The sequence below is a fragment of the Myotis yumanensis genome, unplaced genomic scaffold (genome assembly GCF_028538775.1).
Source record: "Myotis yumanensis isolate MYYU_CA2020_CCGP unplaced genomic scaffold, mMyoYum1.0.hap1 SCAF_13, whole genome shotgun sequence".
Taxonomy (NCBI): domain Eukaryota; kingdom Metazoa; phylum Chordata; class Mammalia; order Chiroptera; family Vespertilionidae; genus Myotis; species Myotis yumanensis.
Window position 1 is genome coordinate 20,180,558 of NW_027223764.1, and position 25,384 is coordinate 20,205,941.

The window sequence follows — 25,384 nt, forward strand, 5'->3', positions numbered from 1 at the left end:
TATAATGTAAAATGATGGACAAAATATTTCTCAACAAGGTGACTCTTGGTATCTGGGATTCTTCGTTATGCAGGATTACCACATTTCAAGCTATTTAGCATCCTTGGGCCCTATGCACCCCCCAATAGTACCCCCTAGTCATGTGACAACCTAAAACACTGGGAATTGAGAACAATGCCCCTTCCAGTCATAACATTCTCTAATGCTATAACTCCCTATTTGGCATTATTTATAAACCTTGTGGGGCTTAGAGGAAGGAGCACTGAACAAAAGATCAGAAGTTCAGACAAAAGTCAGTTCTGCCCCTAACTTTGTAACTTTGGGTACATCACCTCTCTGGATCTCAATTTTCTTATCTGAATAACAGGAGAGAAGGTATATTCTGGGGGCTTTGTGGTCCCTTCAAACTTTATAAATATATAATTCTGTGATACTCCCTACCTCCCTCAGTTTCTGTTAGGGGCTATTGACAACACTGATCACTATCAATAGAAAGCAGCTCTAGGCCACAGTGAGAAGGGCCTGATCAAGGGTAAAGCCACCCCAGCTCCCCAAGTAAGGCCTCCCAGAAAGGGCATGGGATGTGGTACTGGGAGTGTTCCCACTCCATTTTTAATGCTTACCAAGTTAAACAAAGCTGTAAACTTGGAGCAGGTGGCTTGCACTCCCACAGCTGCCCACAACTATTTGCGCTTTAATTGTTCGCTGTTGCACTGCAACCTTGGTGGCTTGCATTTGGCTTCCAACTGTATGTGCAATGGGAACAAAACACAATCTGGGAAGTTACTTACTGAGTTTTTTAGCCCACCCTAGATCTGTATTTTCAGTCTTAGTTCACATTCTGGCTCTGTTTTCTGGCTACATGCACACTGCTTCTTCTTCCCCCCCACCGCCCCCTCTCAATTATACCTGTATCAGAGGAACTCTCTTGACTGTTTTATCCCCTCTCTCAACTTCCCAGCAGTTCATGACTAGTGTGAAGAATTTCCGGTCTTCATCCTCAGCAGGACACTTGGTTCTGGTTTACTAAATAATTATGACTTGGGAAAATCCTTTAATCCAAATCCTTAGGCCTCAATTTCTTTATCTACAAAATTCAAGGGATGTTATATATTTGGTAAGCTCCCTTGCAGCTCTAAAATTCTCACCCTTGGTCTGACTTTCTGAGGACCCTGCATTTGTTCAAGTCTCCCACTGCCATTCAGTAATGACCTAAAAGTCACGTGTGGCAGAGGGGCTGACTCTTTAGCAGCGAATGTGACAGTTCAGGGTCCTCTAGAACCAAAGAGATTAGGAGCTGAGCCTGCCCGGTGTCAGGAAGACCGTGTGTACCCCATGGAAGGAATTGACTTAATGCCTAGTCGTTCCACAGGGGTCCTGAAGAGGACTTGGTAATACCCACTGAGATCAAATAACAATGCCAAGCAATTAGAAGAAGAGGGAGCTGGAACCAGGCCTAGATGTGAATCCAGTTGCTACCATTTGCATGTGTGATCAAGCCTCAGCTCCCTTACTGTCAGAAGGGTTATTGTGAGAATCAAATTAGAACATATGAGTGAAATGAAGCCTCCTACAAAGAAAATTTTACACACCCATGCATATATATACATATGAATGTAAATACAGATGCCACATATAATTTTACATCTATGATATTAAAGAGAGTTTTGGATTGGAAGTCAACAGACCTGGCTTCTGAATGTAACCCTGCAACTGCTCTTCTGTGGAATTGTGGGCCCTCCACTCACATCTCTAACCCTGTTTCTCTCCTGTAAACTACTGCTGATTTACCACCTCTCCCATTCTAGAGATGGTGGCTCTGACTTGTGCTGTGCCATCTTGGACTGTCAGCTATCAGACAGGGACTGCCATGTACAGGTTCAGTGCTGCATCCCACACTCTGCTTAGTAACTACTAAGAGCAAGAGCCCTCAGCGGTTCTGGGATGGGGGTCTCACAGGAAGGACGTGGTTTTGGTGCAGCAGAGTCCACAGGAAAGGATGAAAGCAAATGCTAGGAAGTGATTTTAGCCTTTGGTGTCTCCTTCTCTCATTTATAAGCCTCTGGGGCCAGGTTCTGTGTTCTGTGTCTAATTCCTAGCTGTGGCCTGAAGCCATATTAACTCTGGGAGCCAGGGATCCTGCAATTGCTTGTCTGGAGGAACCCAGAAGAAGATACAGAGCAAGTCAGTGCACCATTCAAGCCACCAGCCAGGCATTCTGGTGTTCCCTCCTAGGATTTCAGGAGGAGAGAGACATTGGCAAACTTTTTTGATTAGTAGAGAACATGTGGTAATTTGCCTTCTCTTAGAATTGCCATTCAGGACTGGAAATATTTGAAATCTCTGAAAGGGTATCTCCATGTGAACTCAGGGCTCAGGTATGCCAGGTGTTATTGCACAGGAAGCCCCTTTGGGACCATTGATCAGGCATAATCCCAGCATCCAAGACAACAATGAAGGTTCCTGTTTCTCATCTCAGTGCATGAACAAATTATCAGATTCTCCTCCATATGAGATGGGTCTCAACTCTTAAAATGAGATAGTTCTCATTCTAGGAACCAGATACAAGGTGGGGGCTCTATAACCTCTAGGATAGGAAAAGGGAAACTTTTACAAAACTTCAGTGTGTACAAGAGAAAGGTATACTGTATCTGAAATATATGTTCTTCAAGAATGGCTGGAGGAAATGGCAGACTTAATTCAGAGAAGAAAATTAAGGTAAGTCATGAGGACTTACTTCAGATAATGAAAGGACTGCTAACTGAAAGAAACAGATTTGGACTAGAATCCTCTGAAATGACAGAAAACCATGGAGTAAAATTTAAAAGAGAAAGATTTCACCACAAAATGAGCTCATTTTCCCATGGCTTGCCTGGTCCGACCAAGGCCAGGATAGGCTTTCTCAGGAGATAGCTTATTAGTCAGAGACTGAGAAGCCATGGCCACCTCAGAGGTGCTCTGAGATTCCTCACTCGGTGGGAGGCTGAGGTAAAAGATTACCGCTTCCCATCAAATTCTAATATTCTGTTATTCTCTTCATTCCCCTTTTGCCACACTCCCATTTCACTTGTGGAGCTGGTTGTCTCTGTGCTCACCAGCAAAGTAGCTTCTTTAAGCCATTAAAAGGGCACACAAAGAGACTATGCTACAGGAGGGAGTGGTGGTAATATCGGGCTAGGTTTTCTCCAAAAAAATATCCAGCTGCCAGTCCCTCCCTGTCATGTTCCCTGGTTTCTCACCTCTCTGTGAGGAAGACTGACCATTCACACCCAAGACAATAATAGTTCCCCTTCTGGACAAGTCAAAGGGCACCTTTGGGAGCATCTCTACCATCTACAAAGGAGAGAATCTGTCCAGTGCTTCATAAGTTCACAGATCAATAAATATTGTCCTCTAGGGAATCAGTTCTACCCCAGACATAAATATGTCCAATGTCTTTCAACAGAGAAGCCACATGAAGTCAGGCCAAACAAGTCAACTTACAGCAAAAAAACAGGAGGACTCACTTTATGGAGAGAAAATCCAACCCAGAGCAGGTGTTTGGTTAGATCCCAGTGTTCTTCCCTATGTGTCTTGTTCAATTCCACTTGAATGGAAAACTATCCAAAAATTAGAAAAGAAGAAAACAACTTCTATCACATTGGCTGCTCTATTCTGACACACTGGCTTGAGGGAATTAGCAGATGCTGAGAGTCCTGGAGTGGAATGACATTTCAAGGTGTTCTGGTTCATTCCCCTGCCTTCAGAAAGTCTGTGGCTATGACATCTGGACTAGGAGATGCTCTGTGTTTAAAGACCTCTGGGGAAGGAGTGCCCACAGTCTCAATTCTGTCTGCATTTTATAAGAACACTTATATAACACTGGGGCCTGCTGTGCCTGTGGCTAGAACTTTATAGATAATAAAGAGCTTTAATAGCCATTATCTCCTTTAACCTTCCAAACAGCACCATGAAGTAAGTAGAACAATTCCTGCCTCTCTCCCATTTTAGAATTGAAAAAACTGAGTTTTAGAGCATTAAATGACTTCTCAAGAGTCATACGGCTATTAGGTGATAGAGCTAGAAAATACCTAGCATTCAGTTCTCCTGACCCCAAATTCAGTGTACTTGCTTCAACACTGTACTACCTCAACAGCCCAGTAATATAAAATTATAATGACCCATGACAAATATACAGTATGGGTAACTGAGCTCCATCATGATACTGTCTGGTTTAATTTCATCTTAGGCTCATTACATAATGAATATGTTTTCAAAGTATTAGGTTACTCAGCAATGTTCTCTCCTTTACACTAAACTCAACCCAGTTCCATTAAATTTTCTTCACAAGTCCTAATTTCAAATCCTTCTTAAAAGTTCTACACTGTACCACTTCTAAGATTCTGCTTCCCAGTTACAGAATTATTAAATACCAGGAGTGATTACAAATTAATTTAATCTGAGGTCTCTAAAAATGAATCTCAAAATATTATATTTTGACCCCATACACAGACACTGCCAGTTGCCCTATACCTGCTGGAGCCCACCCTCAGAGGTCCATCTCTGGGGAAAGATGCTGGCAGGAAACATTTCCCAGGGAAACTGAAGAGTATATATCCTCAACATTCATCAACTTTGATTGAGATTGTACTTTGTGCCAGACGTAACTTTTTCCTCTTCCACAGTCTAATATGCAATGGCAATTAATCTGGCTAAAATTTTAAATGAATTGTGTTCCTATAACTATAAGGACTCAGGAATCCCAAGTAGACAAATTAGGGGAAAAGTCTAAACATAAAGTTTAATATGAATACTTCAGATCAGAATATCTCTTCATCAACCTAATGACAGGCCATGTCAGCACCTGGCCTTCAAAAGTTATTTAATGTGGGATGTTTGGAGGGGGAAGGGACAGTTCATAGGTCTCTGCCCTGAAATAGTTAATCACTATTAGAAGTAAAGAAACAAACAATTAGCAGGAAGCAGCCTGTGGATGGTGCCATCAGAGGTGAAGAGTACTTCTGCTTTGAGGGTAATAGGTTCCATATTAAACATTTGAATTTCATACCTGCATGAGTCTCTCCTCCAACTGCCATGATTTTACCTGAAAGAATCTCAAGGATTCTGTGAACCAAACATTGTTTTGCCTATTTGGGGAAGAAATGAATATCATTGTTTTTCCTAATCTACATATTGTTTTTTTTCCCATCTCTCTTGGATACAACTTTTGCTTTGATTTTACCCCCATTAAATTCTATATCAAAGAGAAACATTGGCATCTAACTGCATGCCTTTATAGAGGTGTCATTTAATGTTAGCCAAACAGATTGGTTCTGAAAATACTCAAGTAACTCCCAGGTGCTAAGACTTTAAAAATAACTTCATGTCCGTGTTGGAACAGACCACATTCTGATACTTCATTTCCAGATTCAGTGCTTGGCTAGTGTTAAAAGTCCTGAGGGCTGAACTGGCTACCACCAGACCGATCACAATCTCTCTCTGATGATAACTGGAAGCTATTTATTTTGGAATCTGGCAAAAGGAGCTTTGGGAAAAATCTTAACCCTAAAAGTTCTATACCAAGACTTCTTACCCATATACTCAACACAAAATCTGAAGACCTGTTTTCTGGACCAAAGGGCCATTACTCCATTTATCTCAGCAACTCCAGGCATCTAAGTATTTAACTTCTATACTTAGTTGGTACCTGGAGCTTTTGTACTCTGGTCAACCAGATGTACTCCCTGCAGGTTTCCATTACTGTATCTTCATTAGTCTGGGATCATTTAAATTAGTTTATCTATAATAATGAAAGTGTAATGTGCTAATTAGACTAGACAGCTGAATGACCTTCCAGATGAAGCTGGGACTGCGAGGGCCAAGGCAACCTGCCTCGGCTGCGAGGACTGAGCCCCTTGCACAAATTTCTTGTATCGGGCCTCTAGTCTTTAAAATAAACTACTCTATGAAAGTTCTGCACTTATTAAAAGATGACTTTATAGAGGGAAACAAAAGGAAGTACTGTTAGAGATGAAGATGTTTCTTCTATAATATCCCTGACAGCTTCTCTTCGATGAGACTACTCATCTCATGAGTTGGCCCACTCCCAGACTAGACGGCTCTGATTGTAGAAAAGATCCTCTTTATATGTGGCCAGAAGGTGTTTTCTTCCCACTTCTTCCCTTGCTTTAGAAAAAATAAAGCAAAGTAAATCTATACCTTCTTTATAACAATTTTTCAATATGTCTCCCCTTAGAATTCTAGTTTCCAAGCTAAACATTCTCAGCTCATTCAACCATTCTTCAAATAGCTTGGTTTAGAGATTGCTCACTATCCTCTTTGCCTTAGAATTTACTGAGTTTTAGACCCTTATCTCATATGATTAACAGTTCAATTTTCTTACTTTAGACAAGCTGAATTGTAAAAGTCTGAGAAAGAGTAGGAAATGTGAACATTTTATTATAATTTACCTCATCCACACAGAACAGTAATAGTTTTAAATCTTTGCAATGTTATAATGAAAAATCATATTCTTATTTAATTTGTATTTTTTGAGTATTAGTGAGATTGAATATTTTATGTCTATTAATATTGTATTACTTTTATGCATTTTCTATGCCCTTTGCTTATTTTTCTACTGGGGTGTTATCTGTTTTATTAATGATTTGTAAGTTTTTTTCTAATATAAGGCAATTTCCCCTTTGCTATCTATCATATGTGTTGAAATATTGTCTCTAATATTTTATTTGCTATTTTCCAGCTATTTCATTTTTAGGGTATTATCTTGACATACAGAAGTGTTCCCTTTTATATAGTTAAATCTATTTATCTTTTGCTTTGTGAGTTCTTCCATTCTACTTATATTTTTTATGTATTCATATTTCTGAAATAAGATAAATAGGTATCTTTATTTTATTCCTAGTTTCTTTGTGGTTTTGTTTTTATCTCAGTTTCTTTAATGCATTTGGAATTCATTTTGACGTCCCATAAGAAGTGAAGAGCATCAACAGTGGTGCTGTCCAAACTGAGAGTGTGTGAGGGCTTCAGGTGCTGATTCAAAATGCTATTTTTAAAAAGATCCTTTATTTAAGAGTAAGGGTTAGAATATAAGCCCCTTACCTTGAATACAGGGTCCTACTAGTGCAGATACAACCACATCATCTGCAGCCCCTTTGAAGGCCACTCAGAGCCCCGGGAGGAAAGGGAAGCTGCAGGGACTGGGAACTTCCAATCTCAGGTGATTGGCAGGACAGGTGCCTGTGAGGGCAAGACCTCAGAGCTGCCGTGGGGGAACAGGAAGTTAGCGTTCTCAAGTAGACTGTAACAGAAGAAATATAGGTATATATGAGACTATCTATTTGTAAGAATACTTATACGTAAATAAGGCTCTAAGTCGGTCTATAGAAAAAAGAAAGAGGAGAAAATATACAGAGAAATGAGCCTTGCAAATCTTTAGTCAATTTATGCTTCCTCACTAAAACTTAGAGGAGTCTGGGTTCTTTTAAACCTTGTGCTAGTTTGGGGGTGTTTGTGGCTAAGAAAGAGATGGTAGCTATACAAAATGTCTACAGCACTGCCTAAGTAAATAATTACCTATATATCTAGAAAACATAGTAAGGGCAATGGATGATATATTTAATCCCCTTAGCTCCTCCTGCTTCAAGAGCTGGAAGCATTCTGTCCATAGGCATCTCTCTGTGACACAGCTTGAGACAATCAAATGACTTAGAACATGCACTTCAAGAAAAGGACAATGTTGTTCCTTTCAGTGCTAAAGAAACTCGAGTTTGTTATGTGTATAAATGCTTCATCTAGTTCAGTTCTGAATCCACCCTGCAAAGTACTACATACATCTCCCTGGTAAGTGCTGAGGAGCATCTCACTGGTGTACATGATACAAGAGAAACATGAAATAAAGCATTTCCACTGAAATAGCAAAAATGCTCATTTCATACAAGTCAAAGAAAAGCATGCCTTTTAAAAGTTCACATCTTCCTTTTAGATTGAAAAATGTGACCTCCTGACATGGTACTCTAAAGGAGTTTAAAAAGCTTATTTTATTCCAAATTAATTCAGAATGGAATGGTTAGAAAGTTGATTCCCCTCCACCCTCAGCTGCAAATGTACTCCCATTCTTTCTTCTCAATCATGCCTGTACTTTGAATCACCCTGAGGAGTTTTACAAACCCTAATGCCCAAGCCTCACCCCAGACCAATTAAACCAAAATCTCTGGGCTTGGACCCAGGCACCAGTAGTGTTTAAAGCTCCCCAGGTGATTCAAATATGTGGCCAGGGTGGGAACCCTTGTCCCTGGAGAACAGGCTGAAACAAAAGCCCTGCTGATTTGCATCTTTGATTCCACCCAGATTCTGTTCTGCATTCAGGCACTGAGCCATTTTGCCAAAGGTGTGAACATGCCATGAGCCCCCCAGGAGTTCTTGTGCCTGAGTGTACAACTCCCCGAAGGTTTTCTTACTTGTTTTAACTCCCCGATTAGTGATGTAGTAATATACAGATCACTGTGCAGATTAGAGGATTATGAAATGCTTTTATATTTTACAGTGACTTGACATTTTAAACCAAGATGCTTAGAAATCCACAGTTTGCACTGTTGTTTTCTGAGAATTTGTTTCCGGTTATGGACTAGATTTTCTTCCAGCTCACTCCCAGCAGCTGGGATCTCTCTACATAGCTGTCCATCAAGGCTGTGGCCTCACCTCCTCACCTCCTTTCACTTGGGGACCTTTGTTGCAGAGATTTCCATTCTGTTCTGGGTGACTTGGATGAAACACTGGTAAATGCGCAAGTTGGTGTAAAGCTAACATGTTTCCCAGCAGTTGATTCTCAACCGAGGGGCAGGGAGCAGAACATGTAGGCAGTTCTGGTGCATTGAGAAGAAGAGGCCCTGGTCTTCTTAAGGTCCAGGCATCAGAAAAGTCCTAACCCACCTCGTCCCTATAGCAGGGCCTGGGCTCTGAATTGGTATTTCTTTGGCTGCCAAGCATTGAGAGCCCATACAGGATGTGTTTCTTTCCAGACAAGGGGCTGAAGTACCAAACTGTGTACCAACTGCCAGTAGTCATTTAGTAGACTGCCTCTTTCCTGCTTATCTTTGCAGGAATGATTCAGAGTGCAATGCTCTTTGCACTTTGACATCTGTGGACCCTGGAACAGAAACTGCACTACTGGAAACATCTTATTTTTCCCTATTGAGGGTACACCAGTGCACTTAATATTATAGGGAACACTGTCAAATTCTGATCAAACTGAGACATTTATCCCTTTGATTTAATATATTTGAATAGGTATCCAGGGAGCCATGACTTTATAGTGATGGAACTAATTTTGGGCATGGCTTATGGACTCTATTTCATACTGTTACATATGGGAAAACCTGTCTGTGCTCATGTGAGTGCACCGCGAGTGCACACACACACACTCACCGGCTCTCTTATCTGACTCTTTTCATCTCACCTGCAGACTATCTGTAAAGGGATGCTCCTGACCTACCCTCACCCCCCTGACTGCCTCTTCCAGCTTCCCACAACTAGGGCTGGGGAAACCTGGTCCCTCCCCACAGAGGATACAAACCACAAGAGGTTAAATACAGGAGCGTGGGAATGTAAGGCAGGGAGAGATGAATTCTGACCTGGGAATTTGGGAAACCCGCAGGGCGGAGGGCCATCGAGCAAGAACCAGCAGGATGAACCCTATGTCTAGGAAATGCTGGAAGGAAGGCGAGCTTACTAAAAGTTTGGGAGCACAAAGGTTCAAGGGCCACTTTTTTTGGTTTTGGGGGTGTGGGAGTGGCACATCGTCTCTCATGACTGGAATATAGAATGCTTTGTGGGCTGAAGGGAGAGGCCATAAAAATATATTAGTGCCAAAATCAGAGGGCTTGAAATTCAGGCCAAGAAGCTGATTTTCATTCTGTCTCTCTCCTTGTATAACGTGTTAATTACAGTGTGTCTGACCACACATTTGCATGTTTCTTTGTTTTCTGTGTTAATGGGTGAGGGCTACGTCTGTTGTAATTACATCTGTACAACACAAAGAACAGTAGGAATATGAATAATGCCTTTACACACAACTTGTGAATGTCGGTGGCCATGGCGTCAAATCTTTGCAATGCAAAGGGAACAGAGCTAACCACATATTCAAGTCCTCATGAGTTTTATTGCTGGTTCCACTGTATCCTGTAGTATGAGAGTGATATGGCTATGACATGGAGCTTTGAGATATCACAGAATCAAATTTTCTTCATAAACTGCCCCCAGATGATTCCCTCATCTATTGGGAGTTAATAATATCGGTATAAGTCCAGGTTCCTTAGCTGGGCTCTCATCTTGTCTGCCAAGTGTGCTAAGTTATTTTAAGCTGATAGAAGCACATGGTAGACTCTCATTATGGCTTGGACAATAGTTACATAGACTTGATTAGAACACATTAAAGCAGGACCCCCAAACCTGACTGCAAATAGGAAAAACCTATATTCCTAGCAACTTGCCTATAAAATCCCCAGCTCTGCTTGCATAAAGGAGTCCCAGGGTTTTCTCTGTTCAGTGGTAAGGAAGCTTGATTGATATGCCTCATTGTGTCAATATGCCCTCAAAGAGTAGGATGAAGGGCGAACGATCTCATCAGCCTCCCAGTGTCTCCGTGGCCAGGAACTTCATATATGATGTGAGCTTTTGGAGGGACAAGGGGAACAGGGAGCTTTTATCTCCATTTTTCTCTCTTGTTTGGTCTCCTCTCTCTAACAACAGAGAAGGGGAAAGGAGTGCCTAACCAGCCACATGAGAACTCCTAGAGAGGTTGCCTGAGTAGAACTGGACAGACATTAATTTGAACTACTATCATAGGCAAGAAGGCACTGAACCACGTGGTATGAAAATTAAGAAATGAAAACAAATATGTTTCGCAGGCAAAATGACTCCTGCACATGGATAAAATAAAGCTGGGAAGGATGCATGCTCAAATGGAGGGGCCCTTGGGTAAGGCCCGTGGAGGAGGCCACATCCATGGGGCCTGGAGGGAAGAGTACGCCTTTTGGCAGATGCTACTAGATTCCATGCAGAGCAAAAAGCACAGGGAGAAAAAGTGCAGGATACCCTTGGGAGGAAGTAAGCCTCCCCATGACCCCAGAGAGGGTGGTGGACTTCCTACAGCCTATGCTCCAGCTGGGCATGTGGGACCAGGGACACTAGCTGCAGTGGCGGCTTAGAGCAGCCCTCTCAGTGGAGGAGCGATCACTCATGGCTGTTTCAAAAGAACTTCCTCTCTAAGCGACCCCAGATGCACAGCCCCTCCCAGAGCAGGAAAGGGGAGCTAGGGCCCTCCTCAAACCTGGCCTGCTCCCTCCGGGCTCTAACCTGCCCCTGACCTGGAGAAGGGCAGGGCAGCTGCGCATACCAGCTTTCTAACTCAGCCAGGAGGCCTCCAGGGGGCAACTTGGCCTGGGGCCTGTAAAACACACAGGTGCACGCTGGCTAGTGCGAGGGGACGCCTGGGACTGGGGACCTGAGAGCCTGGCGCAGAGTCACACAGGCATCGGCCAGCCTCACACCTGCGCAGACCCCCTCTCCACACACTGGCCTGGAATTCCGCACCCCAGGCAGGAGTCTCAGTCCGGCTTGCAAGTTTCCTTAATTTTAGCCCCATTTCAAGTGGTCCGCCACAACGTTTTGTTGGGATTTGATTGATCCTGTGGTTTGTTCCTCTGGAGACCAAGCACAGGGCTCACCCCCTGGCATTCCTGGGACTGAGAGCGGTCTGTGGGGACAGGCGGACCCTCTCTGGCTTCCTGGGAGCCGCAGCCCTGACATGCTCTCTGACACCGATGTGTAGAACAAGAGTGACCTCTAGTGGCCCATGGGGAAGCACAATGGAACCACGTCAGAACTAGCTGTTCGGGTTATGAGGAGCAAAGGGAACTGATACCCCCGCCAACTGGCCCCCATATACCCACTCAATCACACACACACACTCAGACTCTTATTTATTCTCTTTTCTCTCCCTCTCCCCCAACCCCTTCCCCTCCTTTCCCTCCCTCCCCCCCCTCTCCCTCTTCATTTAACAATCCAGAAGTTGAGACCAGAGAGGACTGGTAACATATCTAGGCCTGCACATGTCATGCTCAGAGTGTGCACTAAAACTCTGGTCTCTGGCTTCCATTCCAGAGTCTTTTCCGCTACCCACATATTTATATCCAGTCCTTTTATCACAAATCTGTGTTGTGAGCTGGTTGACAGGAGCATGCAGGATGAATAGGACAGAAACACGGCCTTCCTGTTTAGTAGAGAGACCAACAAGCAGTCAGCAGTCCCAATACCATGTGATGAGTGCTGAGACCCAAGAAGTCCTGGCCAATATAGGAGCACTTTGGAGGGGCACTGACCTGAAGGACTAATAGGAGTTAGCCAGGAAGAGGAAGCTGGAAGCGGGGAGAGTATGGAGAAGGTTTTAGTCAGAGGGAACATGTTCAAAAACACTGAGAATGAGAGATTGTGATTGGGGAAATTGCAGCACAAAAGAAAAGTTGGTGGTGGGTGGTGGGTGGTGGGTGGTGGGTGGTGGGGAGCTGGAATGTGTAGGGGCTACAGTGAGCCTCTAAGGGGCTGAAGGAGTATGTAGAAGGCCTTGGCTATGGGATCTTGTAATGACGTTGGACAATGTCTAAAATCAGCAGGGAGTCACTAGACCAGGGGTGGGCAAACTTTTTGACTCGAGGGCCACAATGGGTTCTTAAACTGGACCGGAGGGCCGGAACAAAAGCATGGATGGAGTGTTTGTGTGAACTAATATAAATTCAAAGTAAACATCATTACATAAAAGGGTACGGTCTTTTTTTTTTTTTTAGTTTTATTCATTTCAAACAGGCCGGATCCGGCCCACGGGCCGTAGTTTGCCCACGGCTGCACTAGACAATTAGGTAGGTGAATGTCATGATCAGATTTCTATTTGTGTGAGATCACTCTGAATTTGACATTAAACTCTACCTCAGGCTAGCTGTTTTGCTGTGGGCCACCTGCCTGATAAATGTTCAAACCTAAAGAAAAGTTAGAATTCATCCAGTCCACCCTACAGGTTGAGAAACCCACCCTCAGAGAAGGTCAATGACTTTCTCAAAGTGGCTGAGGCAGAACTGACCCCTAAGTCCCTTCACCTCCCACCAAGACCCCAAATATGCCAGCCTGAACCAGACACTACATCTCAAGGCTGCTCCCAATAATACACAGGCTTCCCTTGCCTGTGCCCCTACAAAAATCCACCTGGGGCCGGGCCAGAGTCCAGCAAATTACCTTCAAGATGGCCAGAGGGTATTCTCACCAGACTTGCTTCTGAGACCTCAGGATGGTCAAAAGTTTGCTTCAGTGTCCACTGCTAGCAAGGACAATGGGAAGCCATGACGAGCAGAGATTGTGGACAGGTGGCGCGGGAGGGGAAGGAGGTTGACCAGGCCAAGAGGCTCCCTTAGAGACCTGGAGAGCAGAGGACTTGACTCCACATTGAGACATTGAATCCCCTTTCAAATAGCATGCAAAATAAAGAAAACAACTTTAGGAATTGAAAAGTAACTCAGACTTTGTAAAAACAGATGGTGATAAAGCCCAGTTGTCCTAATATTTGGATAATTTAAATGGCCTGAACACCTAGGGATTTAAGAGAAATAGTTCAACATAGACTGGATCAGTTAGTGTTTGGTTTGAAAAGTCCTAAGCAGTAAGGAGGCCCCAGAATATGATGAAAATATGATAAGAAAGGTTTGTAAGAAAAGAAACATGATCCTGGTGAGTGCCATCTGGAATTGGAGAGAACAACATGAAATAGTAGAAAGAGGTGTCAGGAAGCCTATTAGCTATATGACCTTGTCCAGACTGCTTAACCTCTCTGACCTCATCTCAATAGTAAAGTTACAATAATAATAATAGTGCTTGCCCTAAGTACTTCAGGGGGCTCTTTAGCAATCACAAGGAAGGGCAGACAGGACTATGGTGAAGGGCAGTGCAGTCTTAGCCCTGTCACTCACTGGCTGTGTGACTTAGGAGAGTTTTAGACTGGGTAAGCTTTTACTTCCTCATCTGTACTGTAGGGACGCTAGCACCTGCCTCAGTTGGTAGTTGTAAGGACTAAATGCAACAGTCCAAGTAAATCATGGCGTAGTGCCTTTCACATAGTGCTCAGTAATCAGTGACTGTTATAATTAAGTTGATAATATTTACAAATTTGCAAATTGTTCAATGAATAAAAATGAAACATTGGAATATTTAGCATGATATGATGTCACTGGATAACAGAATTTAAAAATGTTTTTGATGGAGGCAGGAAAAATAGAATGAAGGTGGTAAGCACATAGGCCATCTTTATAATGAAGGGACTTTGTAAATAAGGACATAAGAGGACTCAAGGCCTCACACAGTTAATTCATGTTGGCTTAGCTAAGAGTTTGTCTTATAGATCTTTTTTTAAGGATGAAAAACACTAGTAATGAAACTTATTTCAGGTTGGGGTAGGATTATCTAGTGAGTGACTGAGAATCAGTGATAATTCAGGACTTATCCAGAGCAATTGGTATGTTAATGTAACAGTTTTCAACTGGTGTACCACAACAGAGTGGTGTGAGGCAAGAAGTTTTAAAACATGCAATTCCTGACTATTTGGTCAGGGACACTAACCTCTTTTCTCTTAGATTGTCAAATAAAAAAATGACAACAGCCAACACAAGAACAGCTATCCAGTGTGCATGAATCAAAATTATACTTATATTTTTTGTCAGATCAGCAAAAAATATATTTTTTTGGTGTGCAGCAAAATTTTATCAGTTTATGTGTGCCATGAGATGAAAAAGGCTGAAAATCACTGTGTCAATTAAATCTGTAAAGACACTCAGGGAGCCTCCAGGGAGCCTCCTTAGAACTGGAGAAACTCAACCCAAGACAAGAAATAATGCAAAAAAAAAAAAAAAAAAAACACCTCAAAAATCCATTCACTTGTTCAGAAAATATTTTGTCCCTACTCTGTGACATGCATCTTGTTAGGCACCAGGAATTTAAGGACAAAAGACATGGTCCCTTTCTGCAGCTAATTCACCGTCCGGTAAGAGAGCAAGTAAATCACTACAGTTCAGTGAGGTAGTTATAGGTAAAGTTTGGGGCTCCTAACTCAGGGGGTGGAGAAAGATCCCCAGAGAGAGCAACACCTGAGCAAGCCCTACAACTACCCAAGCAGTTCATCTAACAGAGAGCTCCTTTGCAGCAACCCAGAAGCTGAATTGCAAGTCATTTAGTAATTTGGTCATGCTGAGGCAAGGTTGTGGGCCTTGGGAGAGCAGGGGGCTTCCTTGGTAATGTCAACATTATAGTCATTGTTCTTTTAGGAACTCTTGTTTGAAAAAAAGCACATGATGCCCTTATCCTCCAAAAAGAAATCATATTGGGAATTTTATTACAGTTTTAAATCATTTTGTGTCTTATTAATCCCAACAGTTTCTACTGGCATTCACATTTCAGAAATATATACTATACTTTTAAGTGAACTCGTGTATTTTAATCCCAACAGTATCTGACATTTTCATTTAAGAAATACTATCTCATGTATGAGCAAGACTTACTAGTTTTTCATTGTAAAGCAATCTTTGTTCATGCATATATTGATGAAATCCTTACAATAACTGCCAGCTCATCCCCCCCGCCCCCCACGCACCCAGAGGTCTGTGATCCACAGTGAGTGGGCATTGCAGTGAGGATACCGGCATGCTCTGAGACTGGAGAGGTAGCTGGAGCTAGGCTTCAGTGTCCATATTCAAGTGAAGGGATGGGGAGTTCCTGGAGAGCTTGAAGCAGTGACAGCAACAGAGCATTACTAGGTCAGTGTGGCAAGTGCGGAAGGGTCTGAACTAAAAGAATAGCAGTAAATGGTGAGAAAGAAGCAGATGTGAAAAGGTTGAATTGCTTGGATGTAGGGGCCCTACAGACAGGAACTGGGGAAGAAATATCAGATGGCTCCCAGATTTCTGGCTTAGCTAATTGGACAAATAGTGGTACCAACACAAAGATTAAAAGGCAGAGAAAAGGACAGGGTTTGAGTAGAAGATATTTACTTTAGACATAGCGACTTCGAAGTTCCTGTGGGACAGTTAAGTGGAGATACGTAAGTTGGAAGGATCTAAGCTAGAGATGCAGGCTTGGGAAGCATGGACATATGGATAATAAAGTGCTGGGTGTGGGTATAGCACTCAGGGGGAGTACATAGTATGGAAAAAAAAGCGGTCCAAGACAAAGACCGGAAACCCCAACATCTGAGAAGCAGGTAGAAGAGAACAGTCCCCCTGGAAAAGAAACAAAGGGGGAAACCCAAGAGAGAGGCAGAGACAGAATGAACATGGGAGCCAAGGGAAGAGAGGCTTTAAGCAGGGAACCATGAAACTAGTCATTGCCACCGAGCACTCCAGTGTTAGGACCAAAAAGTTTATCTACTCATAACGGCAATGAAAAGATTAACAAAAACACCATTCCCTGCTTATATGGCTCATTATACTTGCAAAGGACTTTCATATTTTTATTTCATTGCACTACACCCTATGTAGCATTCTTACAGATGCAGAAAGTGCAGGAAGTGAGGTTAAGAGATTTGCCATAGCATCTTGCAAGTCAGCAGTCGGGCTCCTGAATTTAGAGGTAGTCCAGATCTTGACCATGCTCCCTGATTCCACCCACTCGGAGTTAGCTTTCTAACCAACCAATAAGGAAATCAGAATGGGCCCTTTTCCAGAATACCTACTCGTTATTAGTATAGAAATTAAAAGGCTTGCCTATCATACTTGGTTTTGTGTTGCCTAGAAGCCAAAGATGTCAGTACTCTGGGGTCGCCTGAATCTAAAAGGGCAATAGCTAATTCCTCAAGGGGAGAGCTTGCACCTAATTCTGTGTATAAGAGGGACACTGAAGGTTTTCAAGTAGAGGAGTGATATACATTTGAGTGTGCTCTGGAAAGATTAATTAGTATTAGTGAACTTGTGTTTGACAGTGCACACCACCTGAAACAAAATAATAAAAATACACTGTTAAGACCTGTCTGGGTTTTTGTTTTGTTTTATTTGCAACAGAAATACCTCTCTTCACCCTGCCTCCCACACCAGTGAGTAGACTGTCTTCACCAGAGAGAACCACTCAAATTTGGAGCATAAGCTCCTTGCATATTTGACGAGGTCAACTCCTATCTTCAGACCTTGATGTTCCCACCCCCACACCTTCCAGAGGCAGGCCTGGCTCTATATAAGAGTCTCCTCCCCGCTCATTCATTCCTTAGCCATCCCAACCAGAAAAGGGGGGCTGTACCCTCTGGCCTGTCAGAGCTGGACTGGGCCCAAACTTACTCATGCAGGGCCAGCCTGGAGCTGCCTCTCTGCCTCACTCTCCTCCATGGGGAGCAATTCACAACACACTTATCTCAGGAATTCACTGCTCCATTGGGCAAGGGTCTGATTATCTCTCTCTAAACCTGTCTATCATTCACAGCACAGAAGGAACACTAAACAAAGGCCTTTGTATCAATTTCTAACACTTTATTCTTTTTACTGCTCAGATGATATCACTGCAATGTTATCACAGTGAAGGTTAGACAAGGCCCAGAAGCAGTCATCACTAAGCAATGTTGGTTTTCTCAGGGTAACTCACAGCCTTATTTGCAGCTCATGCCCTGGTTCTGGCCTTTTCTACTGACCCATAAAGCTGAGCTTCATTCTGAGTATGTGACTGTACAAGTTGCTCCCCAGTCAGGAACAGCTGGGAAGTTGTCTGGATTTTGTACTGCAGGCCAAGGATGGGTGATCTGTTCCCCTTTCCTCTAAGTGCACTATGCATGTGGCCCCCTCTCAGTGTGAAGATGGCTGCTGCACAGGAAGAATAAAGGCAGGCAAGATAGGTGAATTGTAATCACAAATGCCTACTTTTGTCACCTTATACTTCATTGTATTGCTAAAAATGAAAACATCTGTTAAATGTTAGATATGAAAACTCATTTTTAAATTAGAAAAAGGGGAATTGTTAACTATGTCTCTCCCCTTCTTCAGAACCCCATACAAGTAATATGATGTCAGTTCTCTACGCTATCAAATTAATGAAAAATTCTAGTTAAATAGATTTCTGAAATAATTTTAAGCCTGTGCATCAGTCCACAGGTCTAACTAAAGTGCTATTATGATTTTTAAAAATATAAGCATGAGCCCTGGCCAGTGTGGCTCAGTTGGCTGAACATCATCTTGTGCACTGAAAGGTTGACGGTTCAATTCCTGGTCAGGACATATATTTCAGGTTCGATCCCTGTAGATGTTTCTCACATTGGTGTTTCTCTCTCCCTCCCTCTCTCTCTCTCTCTCCCTCTTTCTCTCTTTCTCTATAGATAGATAGATAGATATAGATATAGATATAGATATAGATATAGATATAGATATATTTGATTGATAGAAAGACACTTTTCAACTTCTGCATCTCAGAGACTTGTCACTTGTCTAAATCAGCAGTCACCAAACGGTCGTCTGCGAACCACTGGTGGTCCCTGAGGTCCAAAAGGTTGGCGACCGCTGGTCTAAATCGCTGGTCTAAATGATGTGTCTGTGGAACTACTAGTTATCTTGTATTCAAATCCTGACACCCAGACCTACAAGTTGTATGATCTTGGGCAAGTCACTTAACCACTGCAGGTAGAAAGGGAATAATGAGTTTCTTTCTCAGAGTGTTGCTGAGATGTTTGAATGTGTTAATAAAATAAAGCTGCTAGGTGAAAGCCTGGGCACAGCAAGTGTCAGTAAGTGATAGCTGTGCATGTATCAGACAGACAGGCAGCAGTCTGGGGCTGCCCAGGCTTTGTGGCGATGGCCCCCTTATAATGCATTATTGAGTTCCGTTCTGTTTCTCTTCTCCACAGGTCAGTGCAACTGAACGGGCAGCCCTTAGTGATGGTGGACGATGGGACCCTCCCAGAGTTGAAGCCCCGCCCCCTACGGGCTGGCCGGACATTGGTCATCCCTCCAGTTACCATGGGCTTTTATGTGGTAAAGAATGTCAACGCTTTGGCCTGCCGCTACCGATAAGCCACCCTCACATTCATGAAATAACAGCAGGCCTGCTGGACTGCTTTCCACCTTTCCGCCCTAATAGTATCCTTACTTTTCAGACATCTTCTTAGCAACAAACCAGTCTCTGCTGCCCCATCCTGCTGGAATCAACATAGACTTGCTCTCTCAAGGTAGCACGAGCTTAGCCTAGGTAGGTCACATCCACCCCAAAGGAAAATGTGGACATCACAGGTACCTTTATCAGGTTGAAGTTGTGTGTATAGAGCTGTTTGTATCCTTGTATGTGTACCATGAGACCCAGCTGAAGCACACTCCCCTGACAAATGAAATAACTGCCCAGATCCTGGTCACACCGCAGTGTTACTATAGGCCGTAGCCTGTGGCTGCTGCCCTCAGAAGATGAGCAAGGACCAAAGCCTGGTGGGCCTTGAGAGCCCCATCCTCTTCCAAAGTCTCAGCACAAAGAGAAAGCACGCTGCACCACCAGCACACTCCTTTTCTTGTCTGCTCCCTGCTGTTGCACTGGGTTTCCTATGAGCTCTCTTCCCAGAGGGGAGCAAGTGGGTGAGTCAGCCCTGGTTGATGGGTGAGCTCTTTGTGTCATTTCCCAGCTGATGTATGAGTGTGTGCATCTGGATTTCTGACAGTGGCATCAATCACTGGCTATTCCTCTGGGAAGCCAGTGCTTCAAAAGTAAAATTGCAATCATACTCCAGATTTTATAAGAAGGCTCTATTCCTCTGTGAATCCAGATTCCCCCAGGGTTGGAATGGGAGTCGGGTAACAATATACATTGAGTGGAGAGCAATGTAGTAGGCACCACAAAAAGCAATCATCATCCGTCATGCGGCTGTGAGGGAGAGTTTCGGTACAAAGAGAAAGTACACCATACCATCGCCACACATGTCCACACACACACACACACACACACACCACCACCACACATGTCCACACACACACACACACACACACACCACCACCACCACACATGTCCACACACACACACACACACACCACCACCACCACCACACATGTCCACACACACACACACCCCACCACCACACATGCACACACACACCACACCACCACCACACATGTCCACACACACACACCACACCACCATCACACATGTCCACACACACACACACACATACACACACAGTTCACCACCACTACCCCCATACATGTCCACACACACACACACACATACTCCAAACCACCACCACCACACATGTACACCCTCACACACACATATCAAACCACCACCACACATGTACACTCACACACACACACACACACACACACACCAAACCACCACCACACATGTACACCCTCACACATACACACATAAAACCACCACCACACATGTACACACACACACCGAACTATCACCACACATGTACACACACAACAATAAACAAACAATTAGACTTGCCTCAAATTCTAAAGAATATTTACTAAGGATAAGCCCTTAATGGTTTGGTTGACCAAAACCATTAAAAATAAAAAAGAGGTATAAACCAAAGGTTCTCGCCTTAAGATACCACTGAATCTAATCTTCCTGCCTCTTCACTAGTAGCTGTGTGCCTCTCAGTGCATTCACTAGGCAGAAATTCAATCTGGTCACTAAACACGACCAGGTCCCTCTTGTCCCAGACCAACTCCTCTGAGCAGTGAACACAGCTTTCGGTTAGCCATTCCAGGGAAGGCAGGATCCGGAGCAGGACTGAAGGGGAAACTGGGATGGTTGGTGGGAAGCTCCCAGGTGGACAGGAGCAAGTGGAGTGAGTTGAAGTTCATCATGAGGACCTTCCGTCTGGGCTGTGGGGTCCTTGCAAACAATCCGTGGCTGAAATTCCTTCCTTTTCTGTAGATGTGATTTTCTATCTCAGGATAAATGACACGAATGATGCTCTTTTAAAAGGAGGAGATATTTGTCAATGTCACAGGGTTCCAACTAGGGGAGTGAACTGTGAAAGGCTGGGAATGGAAGGGAGAAGCAGGGTCGCTGAGGCCAGAGGCCAGGGAAACTGCCCAAGATGCCAAGGTGTTAAATAAGGATGAGGGCCAAGTCTGCAGAGTGAGCAGTAGGTGAGAGACAGGAGGAGGATGAACCGGGAGAGGGCGTGGAGGGGTCTCAGCTTGAAGAACTGGGAGTTGAGAGAGGGAAGCTGACAGGCTCATTTCTGTGTAAGGAAGGGAGCGGGTGTGGTTTTGACAGGCTTATTATTAGGTACAGAAGGAACAGCACACAGGAGGTGCAGCAAGAGGGGAGACGGGAATGAGCTGGGCCCAGTCAGCGGGTAGCTCAGCCTAGAGGCTGGACCCTGACATGCAGCCTTGGGGTAACTCAGAGGGTCCCTCTCCTCTGGAAACAGGCACCTCCCCCTGAAGCTTCAGCTCTGAGAGGGTGGAGAGAGAAAGGAGGGGAAAGAAGTGACAGACAGCCCCAAGTGAGGAAGAGAGCGAAAAGGAGAAATGAAAGACCAAACCGTTGTTTCCCCAAAAGGGGGTGCAGGCGGAGCAGCAGGGCCCCTGGTAACAACCAGAGCTACCTGAGGTCCCTGCAGGCAGGCCCTGGGCTAGGTTGCTTTACAGACACAGTAGCCCCTGTTTTTCCTGTAATTCATGCAGAGGGTCCAGAACGTTCCCAGATCACCCAGGGCAATGGTTTGCTGAGCTCAGAATAATCAAGAGCTTGTTCATTTAACCACCAAGCTCAGTGGCTGCCCAGTTCACAGACTCACCCCTTCACCTCTTCTAGGTTCTGTTAATTCAGCACAGCCAAGACCCCCAAAGCTCCACTGAGTGCACTTTCTGTAAGTGCCGATTCTTCACTCAGCCTCTACATGTGGGGAACATAGGCAGTTCCTGCTTCTTCTGTCTTTCTCTGTGTATTTAACGTGGCTCCTAAGAGGTTTTGCTTTTTCTAGTTAATTAAAAGAGAGAGAGGACCACTGAGATTTATTTCTGGAGTCCTGCAATTCTAACTTTACAACTGAATCACAGAAGAAGTATTTGCATTGTTCAAAGAAAACCAAGAAACTCAATATAAAATCACATCCCATAGAGATTTTAAAACACCGCATCTATCCTGGATTTTTCATTTGTGTCGGGGTGATGACTCAATCGGGGGAATGCCTCCTTCGAATGGATTCCCCTATCACACTTCCCACAAAAGGGAGCCTGGGGCAGAATTCAGCACCACCATCCACATCACGGAGCAGCTTGCCAGGCTGGGCCCGGGATAAAAGAGCTCACCCACAGCCTCCCCGATCAGATATTTCCTCCTAAAACAAGACGTGGCTGAGATAACCTAAGACTTAAGAACCATTTATTTTAAACCAAAAGATGGGCTTCCAAAGTGCTTATTTGAACGCCTGATAATGGGTAATGAAAACTCTGTCTTGTGGAGATGATTTTATGCTCCTTCTGCCTCTAGGAATGATTTTCTTTCTCCTTTCTTATCGCAAAGGCTCAGAACAAATTCTCATTGTTATTTGGAGAGAGTGTCCCAGTTCCTCTAGTGCCCTGAAAACACTGCAGCTGCGGGATGTTGGCATTATCGCCAAATGGAGAAAAGCTTGAAAATACCAGACAGGGCAACAGGCCTAGGACTCCCAGATCATCATTCCCAAGGCCCTCTTTCTCTCTGCAGCCCCAGCCTCTCCCCGGGCAGGTGGGCCAAGCCCTACAGCTCTGGCAGGTCAGAGGTTGGTGGTGGAATCTGCCTGAGAAGCCCCTCCAGCTCTGCAGCCTCCTGGGGTTTATTTCTGAAAACAAAAGGGCAGTGTTTAATCTCTGCAGAAGCAAAGGCCAACCAGGTGGATAAAAATGTTAGAACAGGGGAGGACTTTAAACATTTGAAATATCAATAGAGCAACCAAAAATAATAGAGCTATGGCTTGGAAAAGGCAAGGGAAGAAAGGGCATAAACATTTATGGAGCATGGCTTCCTCTACTTCCCCTTCTTCCCAACCTCATACCACTGCCCCAGCCTGGACACTGCCAATTGCTCACTTCTACTTACTTACTCTCCAGTCCCACAGCCTCACCTCTGCCAGCCACTCTGTCCTCAACCTGGAGCCCAGGGAAATCTGCTGTACTGAGAGGGAATTCAGTTTTGGTTGTAGAAATGTTTGCAATCTTTTCATAAGATGAGCCAGAATTAAAAATAAGATAGTAAGGGTTCTCAAAGAGAAGCAGTCATTATAAGGCCCAAACAACTAGAACATTATAGTCACTCCATTTCAGTTCCACTAACAAGAACACAAAGGCTCCTGTACTGCCTTTCTATCCCAGTCCTGGGCAGTGAGTACTTGGGGAGGACCAGAGAAGTAATCCATCCAAAGCCATCTGGATAAGCAGAGGGCAGGACTGGGACTTGAACCCAGATCTGTTGGATTCCAAAGCCTACTCTCATTGCATTGTACTTCCTTTCTCGCTTATTGGACTAGTTATGGCCAACTTTTTCTCATCTCTATTATGCCCACAGCTAGCTTTCTTAACATCCTGTGTGTGTCTACAGACAACTCTAGTAGTGGCTTCACCCAGGACAGTTGATCTCGGGTTTGGGGTAGGCAGCTAACAACTCTGATGAGTAGTGAATTGGGTTATGACCAGCCTTGGCTATAGAATTTTGAATCCAGGCTCAACTTGGCCCACCAGTGGCCCTCCTAGTCTGCTCCCCTCCGTGTGTGTTTTTCTGTAGAATAATTTAAATGGCCACTCCCACCACCACTACCCACCACAGGTGATGAGTCTTGATATTCTAAGTCTTGAAGGTAAGCGGTGGAGCCAGTTAGCACCCATGCATGCTGCCTCTGCTAGCCCTGCTCCTCCTCCCTCCACCACCCAGAGGTTTGGAAGTCTCTCTTCACCTTCCCAAACTAAATAGAAAGTCCACTAATCATTGTCCTATGGGTAGTATTCACAAATATCACTCCAAAACAAGAAAGCCAAAACACCAAAAGAGAGCAAATCAAACGCTTTGGCACCCACTTCCTTCCAAGCACCAGAGCAGTCCCTGGGAGCTCTGGGAGCATTTGGGAGGAGCTGACAAGTCCCAAATGACCAGCTCGTGAATAACTCCCACTGTCTCATGCACCCAGCAGAGACATCACTAACATTACTCTTCTAATTATTACTCATAAAAATCTTCTAGGATTCTTTTTTAAGTTGTAAATGTTATGTAATAAATTATATTTTTGGGAGAAGCAAAAAGAAACCTTCGTTCTCTTGATCTGGAAGTTGGCAAAATGAGTGCAGGAACACCTCCCAGGGAAAGTTTCTTCTCTGTGCAGGGGATTTAAACAGGTGTTAATATTTCCTTCCAGAAAACAGAATATATTAAGGTTTATATGAACCTGATGATTGCAGAGGCTTGGGTTCATGAGGTAGTTTATATATTGAGGTAATGTTTTGTAAGTAATAAAATGTGAATACTCTAACTTTCTGTTCTCAGGGTGTTCTGTGGGGAAAGGGAGGTCACTGTTGTCCTTGACCTTAAGACTGATTGCCTGATGAACTAACACATGCTGGGAACCTTTGATTTCATGGTGTGCTGCCCTACCCTTCCCCCCTGTCCCCCACAAGCTTGCTTCAAGTACTCTAAATGGAAATTAAATTTTATTATTCAAGTTAGATGTCATTGTCTCTCATAAATTAACTAATAGCTGTAATAACAGGTAAGCCTCAGACTCTCAATGGCTTAACACAATTGAAGTTTATTTCTTGCTCAAAGGTCATGTAAAATTCAGTTGGTGGTAATGCGACCAAGGTGGGCAGCGGTTCTGTTCCATGTAGTCCTTTAGGGATCCAGACTGCTGTGAGTTCTCTGCCATCTTTAGCACTTAGCCTCTAAGATTGCTATGGGCATCTCCAAGATAGACCATATCCTAGGCCAGGGGTGGGCAAACTTTTTGACTCGAGGGCCACAATGGGTTCTTAAACTGGACCAGAGGGCCGGAACAAAAGCATGGATGGAGTGTTTGTGTGAACTAATATAAATTCAAAGTAAACATCATTACATAAAAGGGTACGGTCTTTTTTTTTTTTTTAGTTTTATTCATTTAAAACGGGCCAGATCCAGCCCACGGGCCGTAGTTTGCCCACGGCTGTCCTAGGCCATCAGTAAATGTAAAAGGATTCAAGTCATACAAAGCATATTCTCTGAGCAGATGGACTTGAAATAGAAATCTATAGATATCCTGAAAAGCTCCAAATATTTGGAAATTAATAATACATTTCTAAAAACCCATGGGTCAAAAAAATAAAAATATATATAAAGTATTTTAAACTAATGAAAAATTAAAATATAACATATCAAA

The 25,384-nt window shown here is 43.8% G+C and overlaps 1 protein-coding gene across 1 annotated transcript in view; it reads left to right on the plus strand.

The window, feature by feature from the left end:
- Positions 1-24,667, plus strand: part of HPSE2 (heparanase 2 (inactive)) — a 541,259-nt gene extending 516,592 nt beyond the window's left edge. Inside the window, exon 12 of the mRNA XM_070432547.1 lies at positions 18,905-24,667. Within this exon, the coding sequence (XP_070288648.1) occupies positions 18,905-19,070 (166 nt within the window). The 3' untranslated portion in view covers positions 19,071-24,667. The remainder of the gene's footprint in view (positions 1-18,904) is intronic.
- The last annotated feature ends 717 nt before the right edge of the window (positions 24,668-25,384 follow it).